Here is a 13866-nt window from a genome sequence, read left to right as displayed (position 1 = left end):
CAAAAGCCCTAAATTGTATAAAAGACAAATAAACACTTCAGGCCATAGCATTCCTATAGCTTCAAGCTACCTCAGAGCTCTTAATACGGCAGTTATCATTTGAAACAGGAGGAAAAAAAGGACTACTGAGAACTTCATATTTCCTCCACCCAGCCATACAAGAAAAGATGCTTCCAGGAATCATTAATTGATGCGATTAACTGAAACAGCATTCACAGGAAGGGCTAACCTCAGCCTTTAGGGTCTCTAGGGTGCCTCACAGAAGCCTGCTTATCTGCAGCAATCTTGTAACCCTTTATAAATAAATGGATTCTGCAGCCAACTGCAAGTGGCTGCAAAGCAGATAAGGATTCCAAAGCTGTCAGTAAAAGTCTGGCAGAGTCTAAAACATTCAACAACAAGAAGGAGAGTTTTCATGCCAAATTTTGGAAGCTATTGACTTGTCCATGTTCCTTTGTAAAGTTATAGGAAGGGATGAGAAAACTTACTGGCAACTCCAACAGAGAAGCCCAGGAAAATTAAAAGGCTGACATTTCTGATGAAAGAAAACACTCCAATCACAGCTGGCTGATGAGAGAAAGCAATATCACTCCCTTTAATTGACCACAGCCATAGAGAATGAGCAGGCAGTAGCGACAGGCTGCACCTTCCATGTAGTCCTGACAGAAAAGATTCTCCTCTCTTAAGTGCTTATGTACATACACATGGGCATTATAATGGGACCTGAAGCCTTCACACTTCACAATCAAAAACATAGTAAGATCTTTAGGCATAAGGATTCTGAGAAACCCCCAACTACCAGGAAGGAACAACAGTTATTTAAGCATCTATTAGTGGGTTCGTATCATTAAAGTTTGTTCTTTAAATTAAAATCTAGTCCATAAACAGTGCCAGTCCCACAATTACAATTCAACATTAACTTACATGCCACTTCTAAATATACATAATTTAAACAATGTGCTTTTCCTCACATGGTAAATTGTTGCGTCACATAGTCCTGTGGAAAAAAATTAATGGCAGACCCATCCCAGCTGGTGAACACATCACACTGGGAATTCCCACAGGCAGTGACATACCTATACGTGAGCTTTTTTGAAATCAGAACTTCCCTCTGTCCTCCTTCCTTCACATATTCTCTGATGAACACCATGCAACTGAAAACACAGCAAGGCCATACCTTGCACAGAAGCAATGTATTTCAGCTCCATTTGAAATAAGTGGGATTAAGATAATTCAGGACTTTTGAATTACTGGACATCTACATCTATAGTTTTCTACCATGAATAGTAGTAAAAGTGTTGCAGAGTATTTCCGTGCCATTTAAATAGATATAAACAGTATTATCTGGCCCTCTCACAATTACTATAACATAGTCAAATATCTATCTGTGGTAAAATGAATACTTATTCCATATTTTATTTTACTTTTAAATTTGAAAGTTGAATGGTAAAAAAAAAAGAAAAATACTTCAGATACATTAAGAAAACCACCTCATTTATCACATATTTGATTGGTGAGATCCATATCCATTTTATACAAGATAATGAAAAAAAATGAACACAACACCTGTTCCCTTCCTACAGAAAGGCATAATGAAGCAAGATCAAAACACCCTCAAGTACAACATCAAAATTACATTACTATTGCATGACTATAACTTAAATATTTTATTTTCCTTGTGGTTTTTAATAGAATAAAATTTGCTTGCATTTGTACAATAAGCAGCTTTCCAAAAGTGCTTTCAGTAACTATGAAGGTGCATGAAGAGTCTAGTATACATACCTTGGTGCTTCCTCCACAACCTTCTGGTTTCTCCTTTGAATGGAGCACTCTCTTTCATTCAACCACAAGGCATTGCCGTGTTTATCTGCCAAAACCTGAAATAATAACACGCTGCTATGAACAAAGAGATGCATGCACATGGGTTTTTGACATTATACTACTACATAGCATTTAGTTAGTTTAATTTTAAAATAATTTTTTTCCAATTGAGAAACAAAGGTCATGAAAAAACACTAGTGTAAAAAATTAATTATATATTAAATACTAATTGAATGCTCCTTCAAATTATAAACAGGATTATTTTAAAGCCTCTGTACAGAGCCTATATATGGCACAAAAAGAACCCACTTCAAATTCTGTGAAAAACTCCAAAAAGTTCAGAAATTAGAAAAAAAAAAAGACTGAAATAAGATTAAAACTACATTTTCAAGCATTTAAAATTGTATTGCATAATGAAATTAATCGGAAGCTAATTGTTAAGCAGTATCCTGTGACAACAACAGAAAGAAAAATCTCAACAGGTGCCAAATTCTGCTCCTGAATTACACACAAAAGTTTTCAGAAACAATGACTAATGGAGCCTTCTCAGTAGGTAAATCACAGCACCCTGTTTTTTACAAAGAAGCAGTCATCTTCAGAAACTTTACAGTCTTACATTAAGAAGAATAAAATCAGGTACTTCCAAATTGAAATTAGAGCAGTAGTTTCAAAGAATTTCTCAAAAATCAGATGTCAACTACAGTTCTTCGATGCAGCTTTAGTTCGTGGAAGAGTTAAGCATACAGTCAAGCATCTAGACCTAACTATCCATACTATACATTAGAAAAAAGACAAGTCTGGCATAACAGAACTCTCAATTGATTCTGCAACTTCAAAATAGAAGGAAAAGGAACTGTATTCCTTGATGAAATCGACTGTATGGTGCAGCCATTTCCAATAGCGAGCTACTGGATTTGAGGATTCAAGTAGACTTTTTCCAATTTTATGCTGTTATACTCCACACTTATTCTTGCAACAATTTCCTCCCTTCCAGACCACACCTGCTCCCTTTCTTCCTTATAAAATTTTGCCTCCAATCCATTTTTTCCATCTTCCTGCTCTGATCTGTGGGAACCTGTGCCAGTATTCATGCTTCCTTATTAGTGCAGTTCTACACGGACGACAGACAAGATAAGAAAAGGAGACGATCTTCTTCAAACTGTGTGAACTCAACCATATCTACTCGCATTTGTGACAACGGATCTATATTATTTATTACTCCTTTTAGCACCACAGAGTGAATATGGCACTAAGCAAGATGAATTCCTGCATCTGTGACACCGATGTTTGCTGATGCATGAATAATCAGGATAGATGTGACTGAAAACAAGGCACTGATCTCATGAAGACAACTCACGTGCGCTGTGCAGCATCAGACCCAGAGTGCTCCACATTTTGTGAGATCAGACTTATCTTTTCCTCAGAAATTCTGCTATATTCCTATAAATTTATGGAGCTTTCCAGGGGAAAAATTCCCTTCAGAGTTCAACACAATCCACGTGTTTGGGAGTTCCTAAACTACAGCTTGGTCCAGAACCCTCTTCACTGCCCAAGGGTAGGTTTAGCAGCTGTAGCACAAGGGTAGTCCAGGCAACTACCAGATCTGGAACAGGTCACTCACTACAAAGCCAAAAAAACCCAACCAACCAACACAAAACAACAACAACAACAACCAGCAGCATTTAAAGCAACTTCCTGCTCAAGTCCTAATTCATCCAACCCAGATCTAAACATCACAGAGCTCTACAGAAACTAATACGGAAATTCAAAAGATTTTTGTTGGTGGTGTTCTTTTGTTAATATTAAAACAGTACATCTAGGGGAGAGCATTGTACTCAGAAAAAAATTGCTGTCTTCTAAGTAGAATGATTCCTTGTAGGCACTTCTGTTTCATTGTTAGGAAGCCTTCAATTCCCCACAGAACTCAGCCTCACCAAAACAAACAAACCAAAAAGTCCTGGAATATTTCAATAAAAATGAGCTCCAGTGCTCCTCTTCTTTTCTTCTGTATTTTCCTGAGGGGGATAATTAAACATTTTTCAAGCCAACTAGCAAATATTTTCTTTCACTTCAGGACATTTCTTGTATCCTATTTAATTTCTTGAACCTAGATCTTAAAATAAATGCTTTTCCATTATGAAATCAAACAACATCTAGTGTCAGACTTTTACTTAGATTTGGGGTCCACCGTTTTCACTATCAGAAACTAAAGAAGATACCTACTTCATAAAAAAAAAAATTATATTTTAGAAAACATTTACAGCATGTTGAAATCATCATCTCTGAGATAACGGGAGATACCAGTACACAACTCACTCAAATGTATGTCACAGCTACAGCTTTTTTTCTAAATAGCTAAATATGTCTAAAAGATAAGATCCTGTTTTGTCAGATTAGACGACTATGACACTAGCATATGCAATATCCATTTTATGCCAAAATAATTCATCTCTCCTACAAATTGAAGGATTGCTATTTAGCCAAGTAACAGTTGGACATTCCATGTATTCTTACTTCAAACTCAGGTTCTTTATATCAGATATTTCAGTAGAACAAGACTTCAAATCAGTTCAAGCATGAAGTCTATTTGGACTCAATTTTCCTGTTAATTGTTTTAGTCTTTTTTTGTTTTACAAAGTGATTGTTTTATAGGTAGACACAGGAAACCCCTTATTTAACAATTTTAAGTACCAACGCTTTGGAGCTATATGAGAACATTAAAAAAAGCTCTATTTAAAAGTTACTGCTAAATTAATAAATATTTAGCATCTGCTCTCAAATTGTTTGTATATCTAGCAGTTTGAAAATGAACCAAGGTCAACGTCCTAAAGCTTATTAGAACATGAAGTTAAAATGGTATGCTATGGTATTGTTAAGAGGTACCATCAAAGTGTTTGTGTAAGGAAAACAACATTCATTGTGAACTTTTTATAAATAAAACTATAAATTATTAATGGCAAAACTATTTTGTTTAATCTCTGTTAATCTCTATTTGTCTGTTCTTAAATACAGTAGTGCCTATTTTTTTTTTATGTAACCTTTTTTAAACCTAAAGGAATCAAGAAAAAGTAAAATCTGCCCCCAAATCCTGAAAGTACGGAGGAATCAATCTCATCTAACTTTAGTTATCAAAGAGTCAGCACGAAGGTGCTGAAGCTCCCAAATCTGCAAGCATTGAAAGGAATAGACCTTTAATGTGTACTGATTTGCATAAAGGAAAAATAAAGAATCAAAGACACAGGTAGCCAAAAATTATTTGCCATAGCAAGAGAATATGGGAAGCAGCTCTAGTAAACTGATGTCTTTTGTAACCTAAGATTAATTTTGAAACTAAGTGTTTGCTATATACCTTCCCATTATCCTTTAAAAGAGAACAGGCTGGAGTTTAAGTTTCACTTCTATAGATTGTTTCTTCATTTCACATATGTGATAAGTTACCTTGTGCACAGACAAGTTTTACATGAAAATTTAAAATAAAGAAAAACACAGGAAGCATCAGGTTTGAATGGGCACGTATCTGGTGGAATAAAAAAAGTTGGATATTCCTCTATTACAAATCATCCGACACTATCAAATTTACTGTTGTTGGTTCATTTAGTTATTGAGTTACTGTCAAAATACTTCAAGTTCTCCCTGTAAAAGAAAATATGCCACAACTTAGAGTTTATATTTTGGACAAAAAGAAATTAAATTTCAATTAAGGAACCTGACATACTCCATATGGATTTCTTGTCAGGAAAGATTATTTCACAGTTATTGACAAACAAAATTTAGTTGCCTACATAAGATCAAATACATCACACATTTTAAAATAATAATTTTGTTAAAGAGTCTGTCCAAAACAAACAGATATTGTTTTCCATTAGCACATCTGGCTTAACACTAGATCCAGCAACCAATATAAATGGTCACAATCCAGAAGTTAAAGAGAAAACACTTGATTTTTGAAACACAAACTGCCCAAAATGGGACAAGCATCCTCCTGAGTTTCCAGGGAACATTACACACTTCAGAACAGAATCCAAAATACTGACAAAACCACCTAGAGTTTGCAAGAAAAATGTAAAGCATTGCAGTACTTGAACTCCTACATCTTCTGTTGTGCTCAAGCACTGCAATCAGATCCAGAGTTCAAGCTCAAACCCTCGGGACAGATGCCTACAACTTTTTCTTTCTTTTTTTTTTCCCCAATTAATTGAGTGTCATTCATTGTCTTCCTCCTAAAGAAAGGCTGGAGAATAAACACAGGAAGGCTGTATTGTGTATGATAGCCATACAGGTTGAGCAATGGCCTAAGACACAGGAAAACACGAGACTCTAGGGCTTTTTTAGCAGAGTGTTTGAAACATTTTGGAGTTTGATTAGTTCACGAGTTCAAGCCTTATTAATTAAAAAATATACAATAATAATACAAACCTGGATTTCTATGTGACGAGGGTTATCAATGAACTTTTCTATAAGCAAGCGATCATCGCCGAAACTTGAAGCAGCTTCTTGAGATGAAAACCTAAAACCTTCCCTTAAATAACAAAAACAAAAAGGAATAATCTGTATTTTAAAAGTCATATCAAGTTCTGAAGTACACAAGGAGAAGGAACACTTATTCAATCCAGTCATCTGGCAGATTTCATCAAACAACACACACACCCAAAACCCAAGCGTTACCACTTGCATTTGATTCTTTAATGAGCATCCCTTTTTTCTTTCTTTTCTTACAAAGACAGGAAAAAAACCTCTCAAAACACAGAGAATTTCAGTGTGTTTAAAAAGTCCGGGCATGTCCAACAATTATTTGTGTGAATTTTCTTTGTTGGCATTTTCTTCTGCAAAAGTAATAACCATATTTTTAACACCATTAATTGCAAAGTACTTGTTATACAGAAGTAAGGGTGAAGCTCACCATTATTTAAGGTACACAGCCCTCTTAATACTCAAGAATAGCAGAGGTTAGTTGCACATTAATTAGATGAAAGAACCACAGATATAATATTGCAGACCTTGTAAATTCAATCACTGAACACAGAACCTGAAGATGCAATACTTCACTCTACAGAGCATACCAGCTATACTACTAGTTTTCCCTCCATTAAAGTATAACTCAGTGTTATAGTGTGCATTCCATATACTTTCTGGTTTTTCTCTTACATAGGTAATTACTCAAACATATAAACACTGTAAGATATTATATTTGTTATTTTTCACAGCAGAAAGACTACTCCTACAGAGCATAACTGCTCACAAACAACTCCACATGCAGCTTTCTCAGCATAAAATGTACCATAATGCTGGGACCCAAAGATCCCACCAAAGTTTTCTACAGGCTTGGTAGTCCCATTTATGTTGACGCATATGGTAAGTTTGGAGTAAGTTTCTGTGAGACTGACTACTGAAATGCAACAGCCCTGATATTTGTGCCCTGAACAAGAACTACAGTACAACTGAATTGAATTTCTGTGCTTTTCATCCCCTGAATCGAGTTCAGTTCCAACAAAACCCAGACAACCAAACCATGAGATAGGTAAATACACAGTATAAAGATAAATATGTTTAAGGGTATTTCTGTATCTTCTTTCAAAGTTGTGGAATAACATATGCTACAATTTTGAGAGATCATATTGAATATACAATACTAAACTCATATTTTACTTCAATATATTGTATTACTTAATAAAAAACGACATCAAATTTGTGATTTTGTACACTACCTGACCTGTCTAGAAAATAAAGTGAGGTAACAAATAGTTATACACAGCGTTTGAGCTTACTGAAACAGATTTAGAGCTATTTTACCTCCTATATGAAAGGCTTTGTTTCCTTTTGTAAACATTCTATTAGACAGTTTTATGCACAATTGACTATTTTTCCTTCATTGAAGTATGTGCTAATTAGAAATCTAAACTGAAATACTTGTTAAAAAAAAGAGTCAGGTGCCTAATTATCTAATCCATACATCTGTAAATCTTTTCAAATTCTGTAAAAGAGGAAAGACTATCTCAGGTATGCTGACCTTGTTTGCAGCTTACAAATCTGTGCAGTTGCATTTGTTTAGTGATAAAAATTACCATAAACACACTTCACCTTCCCCAAGGAGATCATCCTAAGCAAACAGAGATGAAACTGGTTCACAGAATAATAGAATCATGAAGTCATTTCAGTTGGAAGAGACCCCCAGGATCATAAAGTCCAACCATAACCTAACCTAACTCTAGCACTAAACCATGTCCCTAAGAACCTCGTCTACTGAGCCTCCTTATAAATATTAAAAAAAAAACACCACATGCACACACTATTTATACTAAAAGAGAATTTGTATTTGAAGTACTATCCTTTCACCAAGCAACAGCCCTATGGGGTCCCACTGCAGGGCAGATGCAACCCATGCAGAACGATTGTACCGATATGTGCAGTCAAGTCCAAAACTTTTCTGCCCTCACTGACCCTAGAAGAGAAGTGCAGGGGGACTCGGCACAGGGACACCTGAGCTCACTGCCCCTGTCTGGGCCCAGGTATAGTTTACTACACAAGTAAGATGCTGTCCAGAGCCTAATCAAGCCCTGATGTTTGACATGACAATAATTTACACTGATGTACCTCACCTACATGAAGACCATCATTGATACCTCTATGCTATCACTCAAAGTAAAGAGGCAACCTGGTCAGAGGATTGCTGAGCAAGGGCTCTGTAGAGACCCACACTCCAAACACCACATTCTTAGAGACATGGCTTAGTGCCAGGTTATGGTTGGACTCTATGATCTTAAGGGTCTCTTCCAACTTAAATGATTCTGCGATTCACTAACCTCCCACTCACAGGGCCATCTTCACAGCCTGCAAGTGCCAGCCACCCCCACTAGACCAAGTGTCAGGACAGAGGGTCTCAATCAAGGAAGGTGTAATTCAAAGTCTCTAAGACCTTGAGTGTTCATGTGGTTTTGGTTTGGGTTTTTCAGGCTGTGGGTTGTTTGGGATAGAGAAGAGTAGTTTGTTGGCTTGTCAGTGGTTTAGGTTTGTTTGGTTTTGGAGGTGGTGTCTGTGTGGGTTTTTCTTTGTTTTGGGTTTTGTTTTTAAACAGCAAACTAACCTCCTTGACATCTGCTGGAAAACCAATACAGAACACCACAAGTTTCTGATGGATGCTGAGGACTTCTCAACACAGACACTAGATGAGCTGAAAAAGAAGAATTACCAGTAGCAGAAGATGATGGAATTCAAGAGTATCATGAGAAATCAACCCACAGAAGTCTGTTAGACCAGAGAGGATGCTAAGAGAGGTAGTTTATGTCACTGTGGGACTGCTCTGTCATCTCAGAAAGGCTTTGGAGGATGGAAAAGACTTCTGATGACTAGAGGAAGACAAATATTGCACCCATCTTGGAGAAGAACGTGAAAGAATCAGGAGAACTACAAGCTGGTTTGCCTCACTTTAATTCTGGGGAAGAGTCATAGAGCAAGATCTCCTCAAAGCTATTTCTAGGCATGAGAAAGGGAATGAGAACAGACTGAGTTCAACAATAGTACCATGCTTGACCAACCCACTTGTCTTTTATTACTACACTATGAATTACATGACAACAGTAGATATCACCTCCCTCAACTTTAGCAAGACCTTAATGGTCTCCCACAGCACCATTGTTTCCAAGTGTGCTGGTTCAGCTGGGATAGGGTTAATTTTCCCAGGAAGCTGGGAGGGGACACAGTCAGGACAGCTGATCCAAACTAGCCAAAGGGATATTCCATAACATACAATGACATGCTCAGAATAAAACTGGGAGGAGAGGGCCAGGGCTGAAACTCATTGCTCAGGAAATCATAGAATGTCCTGACTTCAAAGGGACCCACAAGGTTCATCGAGTCCGGCTCCTGTCCCTGCACAGGACAACCCCACAGTTCACACCATGTGGCTGAGGGCTTGTCCAGTCTCTTCTTGAACATTGTCAGGCTTGGGGCCGTGACACCTCCCTGGTGAGCCTGTTCGAGTGGTGTCCCTGCTGTCAGCGCTCTGCTGTTCCCAGATGGGGGGAGTGTGGCACAATTGTGTTCAAGCACAAGCTGTGGTCCAGGGTTTGTTTCTTCCAGGATCAGCTGTACGCAACCAGTGCTCGCAATCACTGCTGGGCAGTCGGTTTTCTGGGTTGGTGAGCGATTGTATTGTGTATCCCTCACTTTGTATATTATTTTGTTATTGTTTTCTTTTCCTTTGCTGCTCTGTTAAACTGTTTTTATTCTGAGTTTCATCCTCTCCTCCCTGTCCCACTAGAGGAGGGAAGGGTAGGGAAAAAGAATGAGCAAGTGGCACATAGTGCTAACTTGGCAGATGGGACTATACCACACCACCAAGATCGAGTGTTACAATCTACATAGGTGTGCAACTAGATGGGTGAAACACTGGCTGGATCATTGGGCTCGAAATTAGCAGCTCATTCTCTACCTCAAATCCAATACAAGGGAATTACCCCAGGAACCAGTTTAACCTCTTTATCATTGACCTGGAATGCAGCACCAGTCTGTGGACCACACCAAAACAAGGTCATCATTTCAGAGAGACCTAGACAGCATAGAAGAATCAGCTCACAAGCAGCTTATGAGTTTCCACAAGAACAAATGCAGAGTCCTGTACCTAGCACAGACTAACCTCTCTCCTGCATCAGTACAGGCTGTGGAACTGACTGGTTGCCTAAGCTGATGTGGAGGTCCTGGTGGATAACAGCCTGTGATGCTAGTGAGAAGTGTACCCTGAGAGTAATGAAGGCTAATGGAATAGTTGGCTGTATCACCTGTAGCATAGCCAATAGACCAACCACAGCAACTTTTATTTATTCAGCAGCTGTTAGACCACAATTGAAATATTGCATCCAGTTTTGGACACTCCTAGTACCCAAAGATGTTGATAAACTCAAGTAAGATGGTCAGAGTGCACAAGGACCAGCACAGTCAACCAGGCTTGAATCTGAATGCAAAAATCTCAATCCTTAGAGGTTTGCAAGGCCCAACTGAGCAAAGGTCTAAGCAACAGGCTTCAAATTCAGTGCTGATCCTGTTGTACAATCACAATGAAGAGCAACAACTGTGGAACAGTGGAAATAAACACAGCATGGTACCACAGGAACACAGAAGAGAAACTATAAGAGGTTCTTGGAATTTGAGAAGATATTTGACTTTGTATGTATGTTTGTTTATATGCCAGTTCATAACACTGGTATAAGTACCAAGAAAGAATTTAAGAGGACAGTTTTTATTTTCCTGTTCTTATAAATTAAGAGGCAGAATCTTCCATCTTTCTAAATATCTGTTGCTGGAAGGTGCCTTGTTGAAAGCTTTCAAAATACCCCACTAAGCATGCAATATTTGAAAAAAGTCACAGCAGTTGAAACAATTGGGGAAGGTATAGAGTTTTTAATTTCAGACCTGGGTTAGTGGCTTGAACTGCACACAAAATTCCACATGACTGAAATTTTGAAAAGAGCAAGAGAAGTGAAAGTTAGGAAGGAGACTCATATCTGAAGAAACACAACAGCAGACCTACACAGATAAAGAAGCAGGGGGTAACGTGGCAGCCACCACAGACACATGCACTTGAAGAGCTATTTCAAGAAAATAAAATTCTAATTGTGATAAAACTATTCCAGTACTTCTAGCTAGAAATATTAGCTGAAAGTTACTGAAACCTAAGCTATAGCTAGAACAATATTTAGAGAATCTAACAAAATTTTCATCACTGAGGATATTTAGGAGATATGGAAGATAAAGCACCATTAATTACCACAACTCTGTAGCAGCAGCAAAATCATTCACATAGGTTTTTTCCAACAGTTATTTCCATGTCACAACATTTAAGCCTTCTTTTAATACTATGCATAGCCAGTTCAAACAAGAAATTAAGCTATACTGATAATCCAAAAGTATGTTTCAAACAAAATTAGTTTATATTAGGCTTTTTTCCAAATAGTATTTTGAATTAATCCCACATGACAAAGCAAGTTTACAAATCAAAATATCAACAATTCTTCACAGATCTTGTATCTATGAATCCTGAAATACCAGAGGCCATTCAGATATCGGCTTCTCAGAGTCTGCCAGCAGCTGAAAATTAGTTTTAGGATTACATGGATTTGGATGCAGAAGACAATACATGATGTCAACAACTCTTCATGAGATATTAAAACTCACAAAACAATGTAATAAGTTGAGTCACCTTCAAAACACTCAGTCCAATGTTTTTCTTCAGACAGATATAAAGGAACAGTCTTAGTTCCATAATGCAATTAATGAAAATGTACAACAAATCTTTTATAACTTCACAGATCTTTCCTCAAGACACACTTGAGGAATAAAGCACTGGGGTTTCTCTTATGTAAATGGAAATCTGTTTCTATCTTCAGTTCTCTTAATCTCACTTTCATCTCCCTGCAACAAGCACTTTGCCAACTTAATTTTGTCTTCATTGCTGCTTACCTGTAAATGTTCAAGTAAGTATTTCTCCTTGATATTAGGTTCAGTAACAAGTGTTTTAGATATTACTGTATAAAATTACACTGTAAAGAAAAAGCTTACGTAACTAAAGGATTATTGTAGCAGCACCACTGGCAAATAAGGAGCTGAATGGTATTTCAAAGACTTTCCACAATCAAAGCAACTATCTCAAATTAATATAACTTAGAAAAAATCAATGAGTCAAAGTACTATCACTAAATAAATTTTGTATGCAAGTATACAAAAAAATAACATCTCTAGCTAGCTTCTGTTGATACCAATCAGCTCTATCGGGTGACTTTCTAAACAATAACCACAACTTTTCTCCAAAACAAATTTGCAATCATGATTTTAGATCCAGTTTTCAATTTTTAAACAGTTACTTTAATTGAGCTCTTCTGCTCTTTTCTGAGCAGAGCAAGAAATGAATGCCTTCCTTTCAAGTCCAACATAAGCAATTGTGGTAATTTTGTAGTAATTTTGGATTCTAAAGCAGCGGGCACAAAGCATCCCTGTAAAAAAGCAGGTTATTCTAGATCTTCATTCTAATGTGCAAAACCTTGTTTTCCTATTTAGACTTCAATATAAATGGACTAGAGATGGCAAGGTACAAAAATACCCCACCACCTCATATTTTCTTTGCATCTAAAATTTAACTGCTAGCCAGTTATTGTTCTTTTTTTCCAGCTTTTAGGTTTTGATAAACAGAAGTTTAATAGGGGACACAAAACTATGACAGGGAAATCTTGCAGGTAACTAAATTAAACTGACAAAAATTTAAGTTGTACTCTCAACTGATTACAGTATATGTGCTGCTCTCTCCATGTGGAAAGGAAAACATTTAATAGGTTATTTAATTTTGGATCAAATATGCTTTTTGTTACGAGTCTAAAAATAAAAATCACAAAATGCATTTTTCTGTAACAGCAGTGGCACATGGGGTTGAAACCAGGCTTCTCATCACCAGAACTACAAAAGTTCAAGTCAATAACAGAGCATCTTGAAGCATTCAGGATTCAGACAAGCATTACCAGACATGAAAATGTCTGTGTGTTTAAACAAACTTTGTTTCAAACAGGCAAAAGCACAATAGTTTGAGACAAATATTTTAAACACAGAAGTACACAATTTATTAGAGCACATTCTGGAAACACCATATGTGTTTCCACACACAAATAATCAGTTTCATCAACTTTAACAGAACTAATGGCACACATTAATGTTTGAGAATCAGGGCCAATAAGTATTCTAACTAACACACAGACAATTAATACATCAGCATTCTGAAAGGCATAGAGCAAAATGTTATTTACAGTTTGTCATTAGACTAAAGGCAGTTTCAAGTGCTGAGGTTTTTTTACTCAAATTAATAGACCATGTTTTGTAAGGCTTATGCAAAAAATAATTTTAATTAGACATGCAAACTCCTAAAGTCTACCACTCACTACACAAAAGTGAGAAGATCAAATAATATCCAATTTCGCTGTTTAACATTTCATATCTGCTCAACTGTCAGTTCACAGTGGCTTAATGGGACTTCAGTAAGTGCAGCATTCATCAAGGCAAGCGTCTGGA

The 13866-nt window shown here is 36.9% G+C and overlaps 1 protein-coding gene across 3 annotated transcripts in view; it reads right to left on the bottom strand.

The window, feature by feature from the left end:
- Positions 1–13866, bottom strand: part of PCCA (propionyl-CoA carboxylase subunit alpha) — a 283490-nt gene that overhangs the window by 183031 nt on the left and 86593 nt on the right. For all 3 annotated transcript variants that reach the window (XM_065829712.2, XM_071807058.1, XM_071807055.1), the window contains exons 10-11: positions 6238–6340; positions 1783–1877 (exon numbers count right to left, since the gene is read on the bottom strand). In XM_065829712.2, coding sequence (XP_065685784.2) covers positions 1783–1877; positions 6238–6340 — 198 coding nt within the window. The remainder of the gene's footprint in view (positions 1–1782; positions 1878–6237; positions 6341–13866) is intronic.

This window comes from Patagioenas fasciata, chromosome 1 (genome assembly GCF_037038585.1).
Source record: "Patagioenas fasciata isolate bPatFas1 chromosome 1, bPatFas1.hap1, whole genome shotgun sequence".
NCBI lineage: Eukaryota > Metazoa > Chordata > Aves > Columbiformes > Columbidae > Patagioenas > Patagioenas fasciata.
This window is presented reverse-complemented; position numbering and strand designations above follow the sequence as displayed.